The sequence below is a fragment of the Dermochelys coriacea genome, chromosome 9, assembly GCF_009764565.3.
Source record: "Dermochelys coriacea isolate rDerCor1 chromosome 9, rDerCor1.pri.v4, whole genome shotgun sequence".
Taxonomy (NCBI): domain Eukaryota; kingdom Metazoa; phylum Chordata; order Testudines; family Dermochelyidae; genus Dermochelys; species Dermochelys coriacea.
In genome coordinates this window covers 85,416,335-85,438,742 of record NC_050076.1, presented here as the reverse complement: position 1 = coordinate 85,438,742, position 22,408 = coordinate 85,416,335, and the positions used below count along the sequence as shown (strand labels likewise).

Genomic DNA, 22,408 nt, shown 5'->3' with positions numbered 1-22,408 from the left:
GCAAATGTTTTAATTTTTCAGGCTATCACAGCTGCATCATCAGGACCATCAGCACAAGAAGGCTGTGCTGAAGCAGTTCTCTCGACCAGTACTGCATAAGCAACCTATTCCTTTTGTCCAATATCTGCAAACACCATTAGTTTCCTTGTTGACATATGAGCCACAGTACTGGAGGCAGAATTTGCCTTAAGATTTACATTGTTTGTATGTATGAGGGTGTGGGCTCAGGTAAACACTCTTGAATGATGGCCAGAGGCAAATCCACTGCTGTGTACATTCTAATTTTTGTTGATGATGAATAAAGTGTAATTTGCCCATCTGGTCTTGCAAAGAAATTTCATAATAAAGATAATAAACCCAAGGAAATATGTTCTATTCTATACAGGTTCCTATACCATGCTCATCACCATAATATCAATGTAATGACTAGGGCTCAGGGGGCATTAAGGTCGATATCTATGTCAGAGGGCATCATACTGGTGCTCAGATACTATTATGATGAGCATGGGTATAAGAACTTATATATAATAGAAGAGAATAGAATAGACACTGGGAAATTCCAACTTCCAATAAGTGAATAATGGAAAGAATGAGAAAGGAAACAACTTTTACATGTAGGGATAGGAGGTCTAATGAACTGCAGAAAAATTAACTTTCTTGAAGCAAAGATTCATTCTGCATTTTACTCAAATAAAATATGTGAGAACTGTATGAAAATGGGTCAAAATATTTTATTAATAAGGACCTTATTCGGCATCATTTTCTTGCTCATCTTACTTGTCTCTTGTAATTTGGTACCACCAAGATCCAGCTGAGCCTATTGATCATTTATGAAATAGTGTGTTCTCTCTCACGTATTGTGTATGCAAAGTCTGACCTAGTCAGCACTGTAAACCCAGAGCAAACTCAATGGAACAGGAAGGCAAGATGGTGTTCCTTCTCTCCATCCTGACAAACAACAAAGGATCTAATGATTACAGTAACAGCACCAAAAGGTTCAACTGATTTTTTTTCTTATGAAACAGAACAGGCAACCATTTTTTTCCATATTGAGAACACCCATGAAAGGGTTAAAGGGTCACTGTCACGATGGATTAGAGGGATCTACTTGAAAGTTGTCTTTCATTGTTGGTCTTACCTCCAGATCATTTACTACCATATCCAGAAATGATAAGCAGTCCTAAATGTCCTACTTACTGATTTACATAATGCAGACAAACTATTGCATGTTCCCTGTGTGACCATCAGCAAAGCCATGATTCACCACTTTGTTCATACTGAGTTGCTCAGCAAGTAGGATATCAGCAATAGAAGTTGCTACATCATGTTGGACTGTTTATCTATTTAGTCTACAGTTCTGCTTCTGGAAGAGATTAATACCTGATCATTTAGAGGAAGGCTTAATTAATATCCCATAATGCATTCAGGTCCTGATCCAAAGCCCAATGAAGTCAGAGTTCGTCCATTGATGATGGGCTTTGGATCATGCTGTCAATACACTTACGCAAATATAGTATGTGTTTGGGATTGTAGCAAGGGTATGGGTTTTAAGAAAAGCACATGGCTAGAATCATGAAGGAAAGGAATATAAATAAGGAATAAAATACCTTTTAGAGACAGAACAATTTTTAAACCATACAATTTTGACACCATTAATTTAACTTAGTATTCTTCTGTATTTTAAGAGCATTATACTAAAATTAATGAACTGCTTCTTGTGGAAAATATCATTAAAAACTAGTTATTAAAAGCTTCATTTCCAAAAAGCCTAAGATATTTCTAATGCAATGCAGTGGTCAGCTTTCTTTTGGCCAGTCACACACATTGAATTACAAAGCATAAAGGGGCTGGGAGAAGGAATGATGATTCTGGTCATATGTTCTAGGAGGGTAAAAAGATTTTGTACTCTCCGTTGGCATTTTGGGTAGCCCTATTTAGACTGGGCAGGCACCTTGGGACCTGCTTCTGAGGGGGGTCTGCCGCTTTAATTAGAGGCCATTCCCTGCATCTCCTGGAGGAAGTATTCTGATGGATAATATTAACACCCTAGGCCAACTGTTCCTACAATATGATTCCACCAAGTATCAATTATCAGAGATGTAATGTTCAGGCTTGGCTTCAGATTGCACCAGGCACATATACACCTATCACAGGCATGCTACATGGGCAGCTGCTAGACAACCTGCCAGTTTCTATCCTGGAGGGAGAGAGGCGGATCCCACACTACTGAAATATGAAAAGCTACTACAGCAAATGAAGATTTCCATTTTATTTACTTCCAGCACCTGTATTTACCGGTTCCTCTGTTTTATTTTAATGAGTCTATGGCCAGCTTCTGCAATGGGCAAGGTTCTTAGTTTTCTTAAATAGGGATTAAACAGGTATGTTTCCAGACTACATAATTATTAACATTAACATTGCACAGGAGGTTATTTTAAATCAAAGTACATCTAAGAGAAAAGAAACACCTAATCTGACAAAATTGGATCTCTCTATGCCTCAGTTCCTCAGCTGTAGAATGGGGATAAATAATATTCCCTTTCTCTCATCTTCATTGTCTTGTCTATTCAAGACGGTAAGCTGTTGGGACAGAGCTGTATCTTACTCTGTGTTTGTACAGGGGCTAGAATAACGGGGCTCTGATCTTAATTGGAATCTTTAGACATTATCACAATGCATATAAATAAAAATAACAGGAAATGCCGGAGGTCACTGTATCGAAAGATACATGGCATTTGTTTCCTTGTGTGGATGGAGTCAATATTCATCCACTGGAAAACAATCACTCACCGTCTTGATGGTTACCTGAATCGGCTGGAGACTTGCTCCGGCGCATGGGGGCTGGACTCTTTGCTGAGCTCTTCTGAGGGGTTGGGGACGACTTGCTGCCTGGAGTGGTCGGAGGATTCCCTTTCATTACACGGCACTCTAATAAAATAAATGATAAGCATTTTTTGTTCTCTTATTGACCTTAATTGCTAGGGGCCCTTTACCCTGTGGAAAGCACCGAGGGCACAGGGTATGTATTGCACAATCTAATGAAAGAAATACAAGACACCACAGCACTTCATATTTTCAATTTGCTTCACAAACACGGGGGAAGATTGAACACCTCTGAGTGCAGGAGGCAGCTGGCATTCCCACACGGCTATCAGAGGGGCTGAATTAGAGAGGAGATTCACCCTGGGGGAGGGCAGCGTTAAAATCCAGCAGCGCTCACTTGTCAGAGGTGCAGATTCAGTGCTTGCCTAGGTCAGTTTGGTTCCCCTGGCAGGGTGGGGTTGCTAGTGGTTTGCACCTCTATGCTCCTACTCCAGGCAAACTTACCACAGCCTCGGCTGTGCTGGTTTCCACTGGCCCATCCTAGGTGATGAATCAAGTCCATTGACTAATTAATCTCCGTAGCATATTGACAATGGCCAGAGTGCACCATGGGAAAAGTCAGAATAAATAACAATTAATATGTCTCCTGGCCAACTGAAGCCAGGGTAACAGGTGATAAAATGCAGCCCACACTAACCAGACCATGTGTAATAGCTATGGACAATGAGTGAACTTTACTCAGGTGCAGAAAACCAGCACAAGCCTCACTCAACCACTTAAGCCTCACTTATGGCCTTGCATTAAAGACTTTAAGTGGTGCATAGACCATCTGCACTAGAGAGAATTTCACCCAGCCTGAACAAACCCTCTTCTGTGACTTCTCCAAGCCACAGTCTTTTGGGAGCTGCACCATATGCAGATGTACAAAAATGAAGTCCTGTCTCCTGGGCACTCTGCCCATGCTCTTACACTCACAAGTAGATTACAGTCCGACTGTGTTTTCTTAAAAAATAAATGCATTGGGTACAGAGAAAAATGTAAACACCATTTACAAAGGCTCCATAGAGGCATAGAAATGCTACAAAGTTTCAAGAGAATTAGGATTTCAAGCATTCCAAATCTTGAACTCAGCGGTTACTTGAACTGAGATACCTGGAAGAGTACTTCTCCACTTCTTAAAGTTATTAATTTCATCCAAATAGGGGGAGGATAAGAAGAAGAGGATTTCCCCTTTGTTAAATGCTGATTAGTTCAGTCCTGTGTCCTTAGACCTAGATCTTCTGCACGGATACCCTTAAAAATGGACATTATGGTGGTTCTCCAAGTTAAATCTCCCACATACAGCCCGTGTTTCATGGGCAAAGCTCAGCTCGGCCAGCATTAGTTGGGATTTAAAATCCCCTTGACTGGATTCCCTAGTGGAAATGAAATAAGGCAGCATGCAGAAGATGAATGATTGGTCAACCGAAAACAAGTTGACTGACCCAAATGTATATTATTTATTTATTTCTATATCAGAATATCTATGAAAATGTAATCGCCCTAATTTCCCATCCCCTGCTTGAAATGAGGCAGCCAGCCTCATTTTCTTTCCTCCAGATAGTTTGCTGGAAAGTTTGCTTTTGGGTCATGCAATATGATAAAAAGAGGAAATTATGCCAGTACTTGGCACTGTCTCCAGGGATACCACACGTGGCTAATTAGAATGAGCATTGAACCCGATCACTCTGTTGTTTAATGCCATAAGATGCATAATATACAAAAACTGTAAATCAGACGTAGGGAGGCGGAATGTTTTTAAAAGAATATGGTATCTTATAGATGGTATTAAAGAAGCACTGTCCGTGGCTCCATAGTTATAGCTGAGTTGATATATAATCCATTTCATATACATAAACAAAGGAAGGGATGGAAGTGGTTGCCATTAAAAGACAACAGTATTTCCCTATAATTGATCATGGAAATAGTGGGGGATCTCATATGTCACTGTGTGATAACCATTGGTAAATATTGACATTTTAAAGGCAACCATTGTGTGTCTGTGTATCTGGACAGATCCACACACGGAGAGAGGGTGAAATCCTGACCCCACTGAAGTCAATGGCAAAACTCCCATTGTCTTCAATAGAGCTAGGATTTCACCCAGTTTTTAATTAGCTTGCTATAAGACTGGCTCTTTCAGCCTAAGATGCTGCTGCCACGATCAGTGCGTTCACAAGAGACACGGCAATTCTGGAAGAGTGCCAGGTCTCAGCAACAGGGATTTGAAGGATGAACTTGTGACGGGCATTTTGGAGGGAAAAGATGACATACATCTTTCTTGTACTACTTCTCATCCTGTCTCTTGATGTCTCATCAGACAGGACCTAATGGCCAGCAATCTGAGTGCACATCTTCCAGCTGGGGAGGCAGACATGCCCATGACAAAAGAGATTGTTAAGAAAGACATCCTGGATCCCTGTGTTGTGTGATTTATAACAGAGAGGGATGCTGGTGGAGAATGGGAAGATTGTGAGGACGAAGGGGACACTGTCTGCTTTTGGGAGTTCCTGAGCACTTGCAGCTCAGTGCCTCTGAAAATCAGGCCAGGCTTATTTTTGTTAACAGACATCCAAACTGGAAAAGCTCAGCCCCCTTTCAAGTTGTTCTGCTAGGATTTCATACAAGCTGTTTTAAAGCATTGAGCTCCCTCAGAGCTGTGTGAACTCTGTGGTGTTAAAATATAAGCAAAGCACTGGTTGTAGACAGCCTCTTCGGCTCAACAAGGGCTTCATTCTCTGTCTGAAAAGGTTCAGCAGAATGTTGGAAACTCTCTTTGAAACATAGAGACCACCACATTGTTTAATCTGAGTTATGCAAGTCAAAAATACTAGATTCAAATAAAGACAGACTCCAGGAAGTGTCATAAACCTCCCGAATTTCAAGAAGAGCAGACCTCACTTGACTCTCACGCTAATATTGAATGCAAAGCACTGTTTGGATGCTAATACTTTGTTGCAATTTTAGCATATAATAGTTCACATCTAAGGATACCTAAATACCTTAGGCGTCTTGGGAAGCATCAAGCTGAAGTCTAAGGATCAAATTTTCTGCCCGTATAAATGGACAAAACTCCACGGAAGTCAGTGGAGTTGCACTATTTGACAGCAGCAGAGACTTTGGCCCAACAGGTGTGCAATCACTGGATAATTGCAAGCACCTATGACCGCTTGGGTAAATCCTACAATTAAGATGTGTACGTTCCTTGATATCATAGATTTCATATCTTAGTTTATCATTGATACCTACAGGACTATAAATGTGGTGCTGCAGTTGGACTGGAGACAAACCATCATGATAGATCACCCCCAAAAGGGATAGCATGCTCTAAAATTTTCACTCCTTTTCAACTCTTACTACTTTTTACAATCAGCCACAGTAGATAGTGGAGGAATGTTAGTTCATAACTGCCTTAGCTCCCATTTCATATACACACATACACATCTTTCAAGCACAAGAGTGGTGATCATTTTGTGAGTCTGTTTTTATTACTTGGGGATGGAGTAACTGATACTACAATCAACCATATGCATATAACTAGGAGGACATTTGCTAACAGATTATGTTGCTTTTCAATGAATATAAAATGTTAGTGCCTTTAATGAATCCACCTATTCTGCCTTGTGGCAAATCAGTCAATATCCATCAGATTACAATATTCACTGACTGTCCAATAAGCCCAAAGGATGCTAAATTACTTGTGCTTAAAAAAAAGCAATAAAATACAAGCAACTTCAATCAAACTGGGGTGGGGTGGGGTGGAGGAAGAAAAATCCCAAGTAGACAGAGTAGAGATCAGTGCGTGAGATATTACCGTTTTCATCCAGAGAAAAGTCATCCTGTGCATAGCGGAATTTTTCTGGACCACAGGCAATAAACACATCGTCATCCCCAAAGAAATCGTGGAGACAGGTCACCTACAGAGAGAACAAAGTCATTCATGTTATTTTTAACTGTTAACTCTGATGTGGCTCAGCTTTAATTGACACATGAGCATACTGCCTGCCTCTCCTCTCTGTTTTCCCCCCAGCACTAATTTGGGAAGCCTGTTGCACAATAAACTGTGTACTCCAGGCAAATCAAGCATAAAACTATAATTAAAAAAAAAGAAAAAAACCCCAATCACTTTGCAAAATGCAATGACATGTGACCTTTCCAATCTATGCAGGAATGGATAAGCTATATTACTCATCATAATGATACAAATGTTCTTGGACTACCTCTCAAATAAGAAGCAGGTGCGGCCCTTATAGGTTATTGATCCCCTTACTCGTGTTGACCATACCTCTCAGGCAGAACCCACAAAATCAAAGGGACTACTTTGCAGAGCAAGGATCACAGACTGGGACCCTGTGAGAATGAAATTGGGACTATGAAGTTTGAAAATGAGTGCGAATACTGAAGGCTTAACTGTGCCATTGAGGTCTGGCCATAACAATGGGCAGGATGGAGGAGTGCCATCTCAGAGGAACCATTAGGAAGCATTCACCCAAGTGCCCCCACAGCTCCTAGGAACACAGAGACAGTGTCTTCCCTAGTACACCACTTTGTGAGGTGCGGCTTATCCCACCCTTCTCCCCTCCCGCATGCAGAATGTACACATGAGAGGAGAGCAGAGCAATGGCCCCACCCCAACCATAGAGGCTGGAATTCTGCCTCGCCCTTTTGTAGGGCACACAAGTATGGGGAAAATTCCTACCCTGCTCTGCCATAAATGCCCAGCACAATCTGGCCTGGAGCTGGGAATTTGCCAGGACATGTTGTGCCTCTGGGAAACATTGTGCCTCCTTATGCCCTCTCCTGCTTGACCATCCTGAATGTAGTGATACTAAGACAATATCACATCACTATCGCATCTTCTGGGGTAATTCTCCCATAGAACCCCAGCCAACTAGGGTGATCCGATTTTATAGGGACAGTCCCAATTTTTGGGTCTTTTTCTTATATAGGCTCCTATTACTCCCCACCCCCATCCTGATTTTTCACACTTGCAGTCTGGTCACCCTACAGCCAACAAGGAGAGGGATAGCAATGGGACAGGACGGAAAGAGTCAGCATGTGGTAAGCATGTGATGGGCAGTGGATTAAAGAAGATAATAGAAGGGAATTTCAAATGAGGGTGATCATTTTGCACTGCCCCCTGCCCACAGTTCAGTGATGGAGGGTCCATTCAACAGCAGAAGGTAATCACTTCCTCTCAACCTAAGGCAAATTGGGTTCCCAGACTGTAGATACCAAGGATGATGGGACACAGAGAGGAAAGACTGAGATGGACAGCAGAAACAAAAAACTCTCTATTTTGCCATCCTAAATCAGTGGAAATAAACATCTGACAACAAATTGTGCTCCAGACTCCCATCTCGCTTTTGTGGCCCTACAGAGCCAGGGAGGAATGGAAGCAATGCATCCCCTTTGGGGGCTGCAGACCACAAATACAATCAGAGAAACAGGCATCTGGGAGTTAGGAAATAAAAGAACCCATGGCAAGCAACACACTAGCTGTTTTGCTCACTTGCCGGGAGAGCATCCTGTGAGGGGTGAAGTGTGAAGAACAGTCACAGTGGAAGATGGTCTTTAATTAAAGCGTTTTTGATAGGCAGGTAACTGATTCCCACCATTATTCTGCTGATGACTGAGGTGGTATTAACCATCTGTACACTAACCCAAGGTACTTTGCTGGCTGGCCACAAAAGTATTAAAATAAAACACTTGCTGGAGGCAATGGAGAAAAAATGCAGTGCACAGCCTTTGGGGAGTTCCAGACAAGATGTCACAGATACCACTGTTAGGTTCTGGGACGTATGTCATGGTGGCTTCTCTGGTTCCAGAATGAATTGTGCTCTACAGGAACATAAAGGTGAATCAGGTTGGTTTCCCAGTCTTTTACCTCCTTGCCTGGCCATGGGAAAATAAAATATGAAGGGATGAAACTACCATATATTGTTTTCTTCCCTGCTGTTTGAGGGGGATCTTTTTTTTTTTGTAAGATCACCTCCAGTCCTGGTGTGCACATCAAGTGTAACTCATAGCAATGGCTACTTACTACCAGATTATGCTTTTTAGCCAGAGCCCTCAATAGCAGGAGGGTGAAGCCATGATGGGAGCAAGAGAGACATTTTCTCTACTGAGGCATGATGATGCCTGGAGCTCTTCCATGGGAGGAAAATGCCTATCTATGATGCCTCCTTTTAAGAGATGCAGCATGTGCTCTCCTCCATGGTTGGCCAGCTCTGTGACCATGGCTTTGATTTCACAAGCCCTTTGGGTGGCTTGTGCCCTGGTGGCACTATCAAAGGGAGTAGTACCTATGCATAGCAGAACAGATGGAATGCAACTGCGGCTGGCCCCTGCACTGGAGAGGGGGGCATTACACCCCGCTCCTCACTTGATGGGCACCAACACACAGACCAGCCACAATCTGCCTTTGAATACAATGTTGGCACACAAAGGTATCTTCAGTTTCCATCTTGAGTGAAAAAAGTCAGTGGGTGCCATCTTGTTAAACCTGAGTGCCCTTCTCCCGACCCACCCATGACTTCGCGATGCGCAGTCCGGTGTCCGGAACCCTAGTCCAACAATCTCCATAAAGCTTCCATAGACGCTGATGGCCCTGTTCATTTCAACTGGGCTATGAGAAATCTTTCCGAGTTACAATCTTTCCGAGTTAGCCTATCATATCTCCACATGAGGTGAATACAGCTAGAAGTCCTTGTTACTTTGCAGGCTGGTAACTTTGCCCTTTCTACAGAACCATCATATTGTACACAGAGCTAGCCTGTAACTAGGTGATCTTATCGCCATTTGCTTCATCTTCCCTCACCCACTTCCCTTCTAGTGTTGGTTACATATGGAAATTGTGTCTTGTTTCAAATTAGATTGTAACATCCTCCAGACAGGGATTGTATCTTCCTGTGTGTTGTGTGGCACCTAACATAGTGGAGCTTCTATGGGACTGAGGCCCGTAGGTGCTGCTGCAATATGAACCACAAGTAATAGTGCTCTTTATAAAAGGAAAAGATGGATGCTCTCTTTTGCTCTTGCATCTGCTGTTAGAGTTGTGACAGCTTAATTGCATAGTTACAGTGAAATATGGGATGTGATTACACAGTAACAGCGAAATCACTATGTTCATGGAAACTCCTCTGGAATCAGGGGTAATTACACAGTAACGTGTGCTCATGCTATTGTGTTATTTCTTGGTAAGTGCACTTAATTGAAGTCATCATTGTGCAACCACTAGTGGAAAATGTGTACATGAGATCACTTGGGAGAGAATCTTATGGACTCAGACCGGTCATCAACATCCTGCCATTCTTTTCACCTGGCCTTGTCGTGTGTTGACAGGTGCTCTTCTGAGGCAAAAATTGGATGATGATACTCTTCCACCATTGCAAGATGCCTTGAGAACTTGGATGAAGTGCAAAGTAATATTATTATTGTTATAAAGGGATGAACCTGTTTATAAAGAGATTAGGGCCCCTTTGAGAGTCATGAAGGCAGCTCTAACTCTTTCTCTCTCTCTCTGCCTTTTCCTCACATTGGAGCTTTGTTGGACAAATGTTCTGAAAGTCATCTAAACTAGCCATCCTTGGGTAAGTAGTGTGCAGGCAAGGAAAGAATTAAATTAGAACATCCCACAAAAAGTCATATTGGGGTAGGCATCAGCATCCGCTCTGAGTTAGTGTGAGCTCAGCAGCATAAAAATACATCTGCTAGAAACGAGAAAACATTTCAAACCTTTTCAAAAAATTCAATTTCTATTTGTCATCAGAATTTTCTGGACAGCTCTAATGTCTGCTGTGATTTTATACAGAATGCTGCACATTGGCAGCTGATGGCTCCTGTTTTGGCATGTCTGTGTCATTGATGATGCAGCCTTTATAATTTGCATGTAAATTTGAAGGATCCACAAAATGTGTTGGGCAGAATGGAGATCAACTTTCTGGAATAGTTCATCCCTATGCCCACTGATCTATTTGAACTAGACTGAAAAAGTTAATTTTAAGCTCTAAAAAATCAAATGTAAAAAGGGCGTTCAGCTATTCTGATAAGATTCAACATTGCATACTGGTTATTATATCTAATTACAGCAGGAGCCTGCTGTAGTTATGGTTGCAAAGCAGTTGCTAGTACAAGCTTCTGTTCTCACACACACAGCTTCCAAAACACTAACGTTTAGGGCTGATATCTTCTATCGTGGGTTTTGATCTAAAGTAGAATTTGCTTGGCAAATTTTCAGCAATCATGTTCTCCCATGTTTGATTAAAGCTGGGCTGAAAATAGTAACTGCATTATTTTTAGACCAGTTTTCAGCAAAAAAGGATGGAGTTTGAAACTTTAGACTTGGTATAACATAGCCCTCATTAAGGCCCAGAATATTTGCTTGGCTAGAAAATAACTGGGTTTGATTTAATTCAGATATCACTGTCTGAATATTTAGTATTGAGTATGTGCAATACAAAATGTACTTAGGTCTGAGGAGCACACTTAAAAATAGTTGCACAGTGGAGATAGTTGAGAGTGTACTGGTTCATTCAAACAATTTATAAGCACTGCTGTCAAAGCCTTCCAAATGAGATCAGGGAAAGTTAAAACTTGGTTTTACTCTCTTCATGTTATCCTGCAAGCCAAACACTTTTGCTATAGAATTCCTCACAAAAATAATTTAAAAAACCCTCAGAAGCATAGACTGATATTCAACCTGAAGCACAATTGAATATTAACATCATGCACAAAATCAGAGGCCTTGATTATGCTCAGAGCAAGATGGAGAGCTGATTTCCCGCTGCAACTCATCACCAAGAGTCAGCTTGCAGTGCATTTTAATTCCTATAACAGTAATTAGGTAGAGGGGGAGAAGAGTGAAAGATCAGGCAGTATGGCAGAAAGAATTTAGATGATCCATTGGTTGAGCTTCTAAATGCACAAGCCATTTACCTCTACATTTGCTTTTACTCCCTTTTCCCCATTTTAATTTTTTCCTTAAAAACCCAAAAGAAATTAACTGTACAAATATCTATCATAATGCCATGTTAAGATTGCAAGATCCAGGTCTCATAAAGTTAGAAGACTCCAAAAGTTAACTCCTATGCAATGCCAATTCAGGCAAGTTGCACATATTCCATTATACTATGTAGTATTTCTTATTTCTCTTTCATTTATTAAAGATAACTCTTAAGCTAGTAACTTTGTTATTAATGTATACCCTAAAATATAGCAGATGTGCAACGTGGCCACATTAAAATTGTTTTCAGTAACCTTAACTTTTGAAATTTGTTGACGTTTGAGTGTTTGATCTTACAACCTCCCACAGATACAAAAGACATGAAACCAGAAGACCTGCCAGGGAAATAATAATGTATGCTGGACTCATGGCAATTCCAGGATGAATTCTGCTTTTCTGAATTGCTCCTGAAGCTGATGAGCAATGCAGATCTACTCCACCCTCAAGGCAGGGTTGTTCCTTACTCAAATGAGAGATCCTTTAAATTGCATTAACGCTATTTTTATTTTTTGCATTTAATTATAAAGTCACATTATGGATCTTATTTTTGCCTTTCTTAAAATGTCCTGTTTATCTCAGTTTCATGGTGAAACTAATAAATATTTCAGGTCCCTAGTATGCCAATCAGCGTGAATCATTTATTAAGTTTGCTTTCCACTTAGGTTTACTTTAATCAGATGTTCTGATTATATTTGATAATTAGTCCAGCACATCATGGAAATCCCAGGAGAAAGTAAACGCCAACAAAAATTTATCCCAACAGATATCTTGAAAATCATTAATTGTTCTAAATGCTGCATTATGCTGCTAGCTATGAATTTATTAAGGCATGATGCAGAAAACTGTTAACAGCTTGCTAGTGCAAGGACCAAGCTGCTAGCTGAAAAAGGTTGATACTGATAACACCATTATAATGAAATAGTGACAATGCTATCAAAAGCCATGAGGCCCGTAAGAGTTTATTGTTAACATTACATTTCAAGGGTTTTCTGTGAAGCGGGTAAAAATGAATTCTGCAATAGACAGAAACATTGCTTTCGTGTGTGTGTGTTTTTAAAGGAAAGCAATACATATAATGCTTCCATCAAAATTCTAGATTAAAAGGACACCATTGACTTTAAAAGAAATCATAATTCAAAGAAACATTTACTCCTTGTGTTTCTCCCAGCTCAGATAATAAAAGCGAATGATGTCAATTTGACCAGTTTTGTTTAAAATCAGTTTCACTCTCCAGGTCTTAGTGCTGTAGTGTTTGGGTTGCAAACCCTGTGTGCAAATGTTTATTCATTACAAAGTAATTGTTTCTATTGGATTTCACAGAAACATTTTTATTGGTCCAGTTTGTGTGTGGGCTTTTTTTTTAAAAAAAAACTTGATTTTACACAATCTAAAATTTGGAACAAATTGTTGTTGGCAGCACGTCCTTTTGAAGAGTCAGTTATGACATATTCATTCCTCCCCCCACACCCCCAAAAAGAATTGCATTTAGAAACCCCTGTGCTATCTAGGCCTCTGTATCAACAACGTCTTCCTAGCTCTTTACTGATAGGCAGTGGTGCAAGTAGAATTCATTTCTTACCCATATGCTGCACTCATGGGAGGGACACAAAGTGTGTGGGGGGACACCTGACTTCTCCAGGTGACCCCCCAGGTGACTTCTCCCTGCCCTGCCCCCAGCGCTCTCCCCGGCCCCTCCCCATGGTCCATGTCCATCTCATGTTACCTTGTTGGGGGAGGGTCTCTGTCCTCCTCCCGCTGTGCCGGAGACTTCTGAACCACAGGGCTCTCCAGAACCACAGCGGCAAAAGGAGCAGAATATGGGTCTGCCAGGCAGCTCCTCCGGCACGGCTGTACTGCCCCCCAACCCTTCCACGCAGCTGCGTCTCCTGAGCCCTGCCTGGGTTCTGATACAGCAGCCAGCCCCACTGGAGGACGGGGTTGGGGTTGGGGGACCGTACAGCTGTGCTGGAGGACCCTGCCAGCGTGGGGCTGCCCAGCGGCCCTATGTTCTGCTCCTCCTGTGTCTTTCCGGTATAGAGGACCGGCTATAAATATCTTACCTGTACGGCATACCGAACCGTACCGCTGTATTTGCACAACTGCTGATAGGGATCTTTGCATGACAATGTTCTTTGTTTATAAGATTCATATTTTATTGACAGGTTTCAGAGTAGCAGCCGTGTTAGTCTGTATTCGCAAAAAGAAAAGGAGTACTTGTGGCACCTTAGAGACTAACGAATTTATTTGAGCATAAGCTTTTGTGAGCTACAGCTCACTTCATCAGATGCATTCAGTGGAGATTCAATCCTGCTCTCCTTCCTCAGGGAAAATGCTCAGCAACAGTTATTGTATCAAATCAGGGCCCAGATCATTCCCCTTAGTTCTGTGCATGGAGAGTGTGAGAAATACTGCAATCCCATGCAATATCTTTGGGGACTATATTATATTCAGTTTATGTATCATGGTGGGTCAGAGATTGTATGCAACTCTGTGGCAGAGGGTTACCACAGCTCCTCCAGGAACCAGAAACAATGGGGAGTGATAAAGGTGAATCACTTAGGTTGTAAACACCTCCACAGAGAGTTCCACCCTGTAGGAAGCCTGCGTATACTGCTTCAAAGCGGGTTTTCCAGAGATCAACACACAAAGAAAGGCTTTGGGCATAAAAAGTCTGTGTTTAAACCAGTGATCCCCAAACCGTGGGGCATGCCCCCTGGGGGGGTGCACAGTAGGGAAGAAGCACCGCCCAGCCCCGCTCCACCCCAGCCCAGCTCCAGCCCTACTCTGCCCCCTGCCAACCCTCAGCCTAGCTCTGCCCTCATTCCCTCTCTGCCCCCAAGCCAGCTCCACCTCTGGCCCCAGCTCCTCCCCCATTCCCAGTTCTGCCCCTAGCTCCTCTGCTGCGGAAGCCTTGGCTGGGCCATAATGGATGGGGGGGGTATGGACAGATTCCACTACTGGTGTGGGAGGGGGCGTGACAGGAAATGTTTAGGCACCATTTGTTTAAACTGACTGAGTACCTTCCTTCTGATCCAGCAAACAGACAGAAGCCTCCAATGCTTGTGGAAGGGTTGAAAGACTTTGGCCTACTAGGGCCATGGTCTGTTTGGTGTGTGTTTAAATCATTTATTGTTTTTATTACGTTTTTTCTGTATTTCTTTTACTGTAAGACTAAACTTGTAACTGCGAGCAACACATTGTTCATAGCACTCAGAGAGAAAGCAATGCCCAGGTACAGGCAGACAGGCTTGCTGGGGATATCACAGTGTAAGGCAAGGAGCTGTGTTGCCTTAATATCCCCTGGTCAGAAGGAAGTGACCAGGGTCCCTGCCCAAAGCCAGGTGACAGCTGGAGTCCTGAGACCTGACTAGGCACTTCTGGAGTGGAACACAAAGAGGGGAATACAGGTGCAGTTAATACTGAAACTGGGGAAAAGGCGACATGGCACAGGGTGCATCTTCCCACCACTACTACTGTACCACCATCCCCTGGGTAGCTAGGCCGGGTCAATATTATACCTTCCACCACCTGCAGCTGACTTTGCCTAGCTACTTCACTGTCGAAACTATACAGCCTTGTCTCCACTAGATTTTACAGTGAGCCAGTTAATACATTTTAGTTATCTCACCCCATTTCTTAGTAGTGAACACACAGCCGCAGGTCCTTCTGCAGCACTAACCTCTACTTATTCCAGATTCCATAGAGAGCACCCTCTAGGTCCAAGGTCTGCAACGGAGGAAAAGGTGGAGACTAGGCAGACAGGGTGGAAAAAGGGTGGGGTGAAAGCATGACATTGCATGCCCCCTGGATCCTTGTAAGTTCCTTGAAAAAGAGACAACAGCCTGGGACTTTCAGAGGCAGCTATGGCCAGGTGAATCCCTGGTTGTTCAGCTCCAATAGAGAGCTGTCAGGGAGCCAAGGGAGGGGTCAGTGTTTGGAAGGCTTGGCGAGATCTGCAAGGAGATCTGTCAGTTTTGGGGTGGGGGTGGGGAGCCCAAGACCCTGTTCTACAGGAAGGCAACCCTCTCCCTGCTGGGATGATGTGGGTGGGATGGCCATGAGGCGACTATTGAAGAGAGATCCTCCACTAGAGTCTACTCCAGCAAGTTTTATTGTGGAAGGGGATGATCTGACCCCTAAACAGGGGCTGAGTGTCTTCAATTCATATTGATTTCAGTACAGGAGTTGCAAGTGATCAGCCCCTGTCAGGATGTGTACCCGTTGCAGGTTGCCCTAAAATACCATTGAATGATAGGGATGGCAGGTGTTTATTCTGCAGTTGGCTTCATGACCTCACATTTCACTGCTGTGGGATTGCTTGTGATGTAATAAACAGAGTTTTGTGAATTCACTTGGGGAAGGAGCAGTAAACATCTGAATTACATGCAAACGTCCCTAATGACAACATCAAAGGGAGGTAAAGCAGGAGAGAATACAAGCTATACCTGTATAAGGGGTATGTTTTACTGTCTTCCAGGAGGTGGCAGTTTGTACTTTAAAACTATAATTCAATAGCAATTGAAATAAATAAAAGGAACATAGACATTACAAGCCTTTATATTCTCCCTGGCTTTAACAATGGTCTGAGTCATTTATCTGTGCAATACCCTGCTGTGCTTTAAAATGGTCTGTGATTAACCAGCACCTCCTGTTTCCTTTAGCAGTCTGCAGAGTCATACAGATTATCTGCATGACTAATTGGGTGACCTCACTGTCATTCTGAAACTATTACAAACATCAATAGCAATGGCAACTTCTCTCTCTTAAATCCACTTTTTACAATTTGCTGTGTAGCAGGTGATAAATCTCTACTGATCTCATGGCTGGCACTTTAGTTAGAGACCTCTAGTCATTGAATTGCCCCATACTGTCTTTCAGGAATGTGGCTAGATCTAACACCTCTTTGAAAAGGAATATATCCCAGAGGAGGATTAACTGAACTCTATCTTCTTCTCATTCTGGAGATATTATTTTGTCAGAGATTCTTATTCTTCACCAGTGGAGCCAACGGTGTTCTTGACATACTGTGAATGGTCAGTCCTTGTAACACACAATTATTCATAACACCACCTTTAAGTCTAGGATTTATGTGTAGCAGCGTCCAAGCTTCAATCTCTTCCTGATTTGAGTTAATGAACGTAGTAGAATATGAGCCATATAAAGTCTTCAGAGTGCTGCAAGTATAGATGCAAAGAAACTTTAGAATAATAGCACAGAACTGTCATTTTGGCAACCTTGTTATCAGAAGAGGTATTAGGCAGTATCTCTTAACTAACTAGTTGAGTCTGCACACGTCTAAGCATAAGACCTTGTAATGGGTTTCTTCTTCCTTTTCCAATTTTATTCCTGATGGTCCTCAATTATATGGTCTTACTTACCCTCATTCAGATCTTTCCTGTTGAATACTTTAAAAGGAAGAAAGGAAGGGGATCTTGGCCTTTAGGAAGGTTCAGCAGTCCCCATATCTCTGGAGTTGTGAGGTTTCTGAGAAATTGGACTTCAAGAGAGATCTTATTCTGAGCCATCCATCTACTTTCCTCCAACTGTCACCCGTCTTCCACTTGGAAAATGTCTTTCATCATTTGAGGTCCTTTATGGCCAGAAGAGGAGGAGAATTTCCCCTTTTGTCTTTCACTGGAACTTCTCTTAAGGCAATAGAGAATTATGGATGAATCCATACAAGTGAAATTGTACTACTGAGAACAGAACTAGGATCTCTAGCTGCTTTAATTAGTGTTAAGAAATTCAGCATCTCAAAATTGTTAGCTTAGCTGAAGAGTAATGGCTTATTTCAGAGGATTGCAAACTTAGCTCTTCTCTCACCACTTGGTCAGTTAGGTATTAGGGGACGTAGATAAAGAGAATGGACTAGTACCTGTGTGGGGACTCACTGTAACTAAGCTTGATTAAAGTATAACAAGGACTTAAGGGCCTTGTTTGTGTAATAGCATTTTTTATGTTTGATAGTAGTGTGTTTATTTCAGAAGTGGGAAACCAAAGTCCTAATTACAAAGGCAGCTTCCCTCTACAATTAAATCAACTGTGTGTGCACAATCAATCAAAGCCAAGCACATGGTACAGAAATAATAAACACGAAGACGTGTTCTTTTGTTATGCCAGACCCACAGTGAGACCTAACAAAGTCAGATGCCAGAGTGAATATCAGAAAATACCGTAAGTACCTAACTGATTTAAAATGTGTCACTTACTCTTTTCCCCAAAACCACTGTGCGCCTGTTCAGAAACAGAGAGCTTTTAGAAGATTTAAGGGGTTATGAGGACGTAATGGAAAATAAAGAAATTGACAATGGAATGTGCAAGCACTTAATATAATTTTTGAAACCGTCCAAAGATATGAACACAAACCTAAAATAGACATTACAAAGTGATTTACATTTTATTAGATTTTTGTTTCCTACACTTAAATAGCAGAGATGTTTAGGTTTAATCACTTTAAATTTAAATACGCATGCACACTCTCAGTAGATTCCACATGTACATTTACAAAACCAGACTTACTCATTTGCCATTAGGGAAAACACTGCACACAAAGTTGAGGCAATGGAAAAATGGAATAATCTTTTTCTCATATGGAAAATTCTAAATGAAAATACAAATACCTTTTTAGAAAATAGGTGAAATTAAATCTTTGGGCCAGATCCTGCTTGCACTGAAGTCAACGAGAGAAGGCTAGGATCATGTGGGGGAACTCCTGACTTCACAGAAGTCAATGACAAAACTCCCACTGACTTTAATGGAACCAGAATTAATATTTTATCTTTAAGTTAGAAATAAACAATACTTGAAATTTAGTAACAGCATCTTTAAACACCCGATTAAAATGTAGGAGTTGAGGGGTTTTAAGGAAGTGCAATCCCTTCAGAGCTCTTACATTTAATTGTGACCTTAAAACTAGAAGTGTGCCTGTAAATTATAAAGTATGTGCATGCATCAGCTGATGCACACCTGTAATCAGCTATTTGTGTTTGTACAGGCTCATGTCTGTTATTTATGCATACCCTATGCTAAGGGGCTATATGCAGTTACCCTATTTCTGGGGATGTCTTTCCCAGACTGCCCATCACACAGGAGGAACATCCCTGCCGCTACACCCTTGACTCTCTTCTGTGCCAGGCCTGCCGTGAATACCCATATGACAGGATTGTGGTCCTGCCTTCTCCCTACCCCATTTGGGGCAGGGTGTACACTAGGGGAAATAGGGAGGAAGTAGTCCCTGCATTCTGATTTCAGGGATTGCAATCTTTTCTCCCCAAAACAGCTTGAAGTGGGAGTTTGGGGTTTTTTACATTAGGAAGTGAAAATCTCAGCCTCTCTCACATTTACAGGGTGTGAGTTTTCATTTATGCCTAAATTTGGGGGGGTAACAAAAATCTTCTTTTGGGGCACATGATTTAGTCTTTAGGTTCTTTCCTTACTTCTTGGCTGGTTCATTTTAACTGGAAAGTATCTGGCAGTTCTAGCAATTTATATTATGATTCTCACTTTCAATCAGCATGGTTCAGCGTGGTTCTGATATGTTATGGGAGTCTGTATTAACCAATGGAATTTTTAGATTGTTTTAGAAATATGCAAATACAATCATGAATCTTTGGGGTTTTTCTTTAATCAGTGATAAAAAGACATCATGAGAATGAAATAAAATAATATTCTATGGTTTTTAAAGGACCATATTCTGACACCCTTGCTCGTGCTGAAAAGTAGTGAATTTCATGAGAAGTTCCATTAAAGCCAGTTGGACTATTTATGGACTAAGCGGTGACCCAGTTGGAGTACGAACATCAAAATCTGGCCACAAATTATTACTTGGGATCAATTCTGCAACATTTACTCACATTCAATAGGTACTACTCACACAGGTACACCTGCTGAAGTCAGTGAAACTATCTGCATGAACAAGTGTTACTCTGTAAAAGGGTTGCAGAATGAAGCCTTTAGTATTTAAGTCTTGGCACTGTATCAATTTTAAATAAAATAGACTGAAACCTGGCAATTAGCCAAGCTGCTCAATAGCTACATGAAGTTGAATTCAACGTGTCTGGTGAACTTTTGGTGCCTCCAAAACATGAGAAATCCCAATTATCCACTATCAGAATGGTTAGTTTGCTCTCTCAATACCATATACATGTGGCCTATGGGTAAGACAGTTCGGAATGTTGGAGGACTTTAGGACATATAGAAAAAGCTAGTTTTCGTGTTTAAAAGAACATATCATTCAGAAAAGATATGCAGGTCGATATTCATCCTCTATCACTCAAGTGTCAGCCCAGGGGGTAGGAGAGCATATAAATAGAGCCCTGCATGGATACAAAATTTTTATCGCATCTTATCCACGATCTGCCAACATAGTCTGTGGGTACAAAGTGGACATCCACAGGCTCGCAGGGCTTTACCTATAAAGAAACCTCTGCGCCAGTGACAGAGCCCATGAAACCAGAAATCTGAGGTGGACAGAACACATGCCATAGCAGCGAGAAAGAGGAGTTTCCAGCAAAAATGGGCACACTATGTGTAGCATTTCTGAATCCTGGAGCCTTTTCAAGTGCTCTTCCGGTTGTCTCCCCTCTCCGCACTTATAAGGGAACAAGTTGTTATGAAATATAAAAGAACACCAGAGGCTTCTGACATAGCGTAAGTATGTGGCCCAAAGCAAGTGACACAGCTTGAAATTATGGCGATGAAAACAAGGACACAATGAATCTCCTCTCTGCCCACGCTGGGGATGAAAACTTTTTGGGGCTGATATTTCCATGTAATGTGATTTCCAACAAAGAGTCCATAAAATCCATTGCTGTACTTGATCCCATTCTGCATGCTTCAGGGGGAAAAATAAGACTTTTGTACAGCTGTGTGTTTGTTTCTCTTTCATGCTATGGCAAAGGTGCTGACTGATGATGGACAATTTGGGTAAATAATTAATCTTCTTGCTAAAAGAAGAACATAGGTAGTATTATATAGCACTCCAGATCCTACATGTGCCAAATGAACACCAGCCAACAAATCCTGACCACACTTGGTGAGATACGGTCAGGGAACATTATCCCTGTTCTACTGATGAGGAAACTGAGGCACAGAGAGGTTAAGGGCTAGACTGTGGGTTTATCACTAGCACAGTGTAAGAGGCAGCACATAGTTTCATTCACCCAAGAACAGACCATGGATCAAGTTATAACTCAGACTCACCATCTGATCCTTGTTTCCTACTTGCTGCAGGAGAGAAGCAACCTGTGCCCGCCCTTTACCTGGTCCAGATTACTCCCCCTTCCATGCTGCAGCACTGAGACTGGTAAGGGCCAAGGTTCTGCACATTTCCTGCCCCTGCCTGCTCACTTCCAGCCAGTCAACAGTCCTCTGGAAGCTGCTCCTCCCCTCTACACTGTGTGGACAGAACTGGGTGAATAGTCTTCCTCTAAATTACTTGCTCAAGGCCACACATGAGTTCCTGGCTCCCAGTCCCAGTCTAATTCATCCGATAGCACTGTCTCCTTACAAGAAAAGACTAACTCCAGGTAATTATATCATGGTTCGTTCCTCCAGGTAGTGAACACCCCACCTGAATGTTTTTGGGTACAAATGGGTTAATCCACTACCTAGAAGCATTTCAGTTGTACTTGCATCTAACCGCGTAGGTTGGGTATTTTAGTCTGGGCATATTTCTACTCAATCCTCATCAGTGACTGTCGCCATTAAGTTGCTTTCACAATGAGACACCTTTGATAAAAGACAGTGATTTTGTCAGTGATTTCAGTGGATCTATTCCTGTTCAAACAAGCCCATTCTTCTCCGCAGCTCTGTAGTGTGTAACCCTGGCAACACCACCACATTGCCCATTACAGGCCAAATGCTGCCTTCAATCACACCCATGCAACCGCCTCAAAATGAAGAGGGGGGGAGGGATCCACACAGGTTAAACAGGAGCAGGATTTGGCCCTACAACTTCTCTGCAAGGTGGGGTAAGAAGCAGGGAGGGTGTGAGGAGCAGGTAGCCCTGCAGCAATTTTTACATCTTGGATAATCAACCAAAGTGCCAAGGAAAACTGTTTAATGCGAATGGATGTTGGTTTCTGTAGATATATGGAAATGTTTTGCTCAGTGTGACAGTCTCTGTCTAAATACCACACTGTGGTGAGTCCTGCTGACATCAATAACTTTCTTTCAGAATACGTGCTGAGGAAAAACCAATGTCAGATGTGGCACTGTGATGATGATTATTATTATTGTTGCATCAGGAGCATGTTTCACATCAAGAGCCCAATCCTGCTTCTGTTGAAAACAATGAGAGTTTTGCAACTGACTTCAAAGGCAGCAGGATTAGACTTGATTGCATCTCCACTGAGAAAATGACCAACTGCCTATGTTAGTTACCACGTGTTAGCTAACACATAGTAAGAACACATCCCTATTTTCCCTAGTGAAGATGCACTCTATATCCTGATTGAACAAAGCACCTTTCCCTGTCTAGTCTAGACAAGTCTATTGACTTCATTTGGATTTATGCATGTACTTGAGTGATGTCCTGAACAG

General features: G+C 42.0%; 1 protein-coding gene across 4 annotated transcripts in view; it reads right to left on the bottom strand.

The window, feature by feature from the left end:
* The window catches only part of DCX (doublecortin), a 118,242-nt gene that overhangs the window by 33,129 nt on the left and 62,705 nt on the right, over nucleotides 1–22,408 (bottom strand). For 2 of the 4 annotated variants that reach the window (XM_038416479.2, XM_038416480.2), the window contains exons 4-5: nucleotides 6,677–6,779; nucleotides 2,791–2,928 (exon numbers count right to left, since the gene is read on the bottom strand). In XM_038416479.2, the coding sequence (XP_038272407.1) occupies nucleotides 2,791–2,928; nucleotides 6,677–6,779 (241 nt within the window). The remainder of the gene's footprint in view (nucleotides 1–2,790; nucleotides 2,929–6,676; nucleotides 6,780–22,408) is intronic. The other 2 variants (XM_038416481.2, XM_038416482.2) reach the window with 1 other exon arrangement.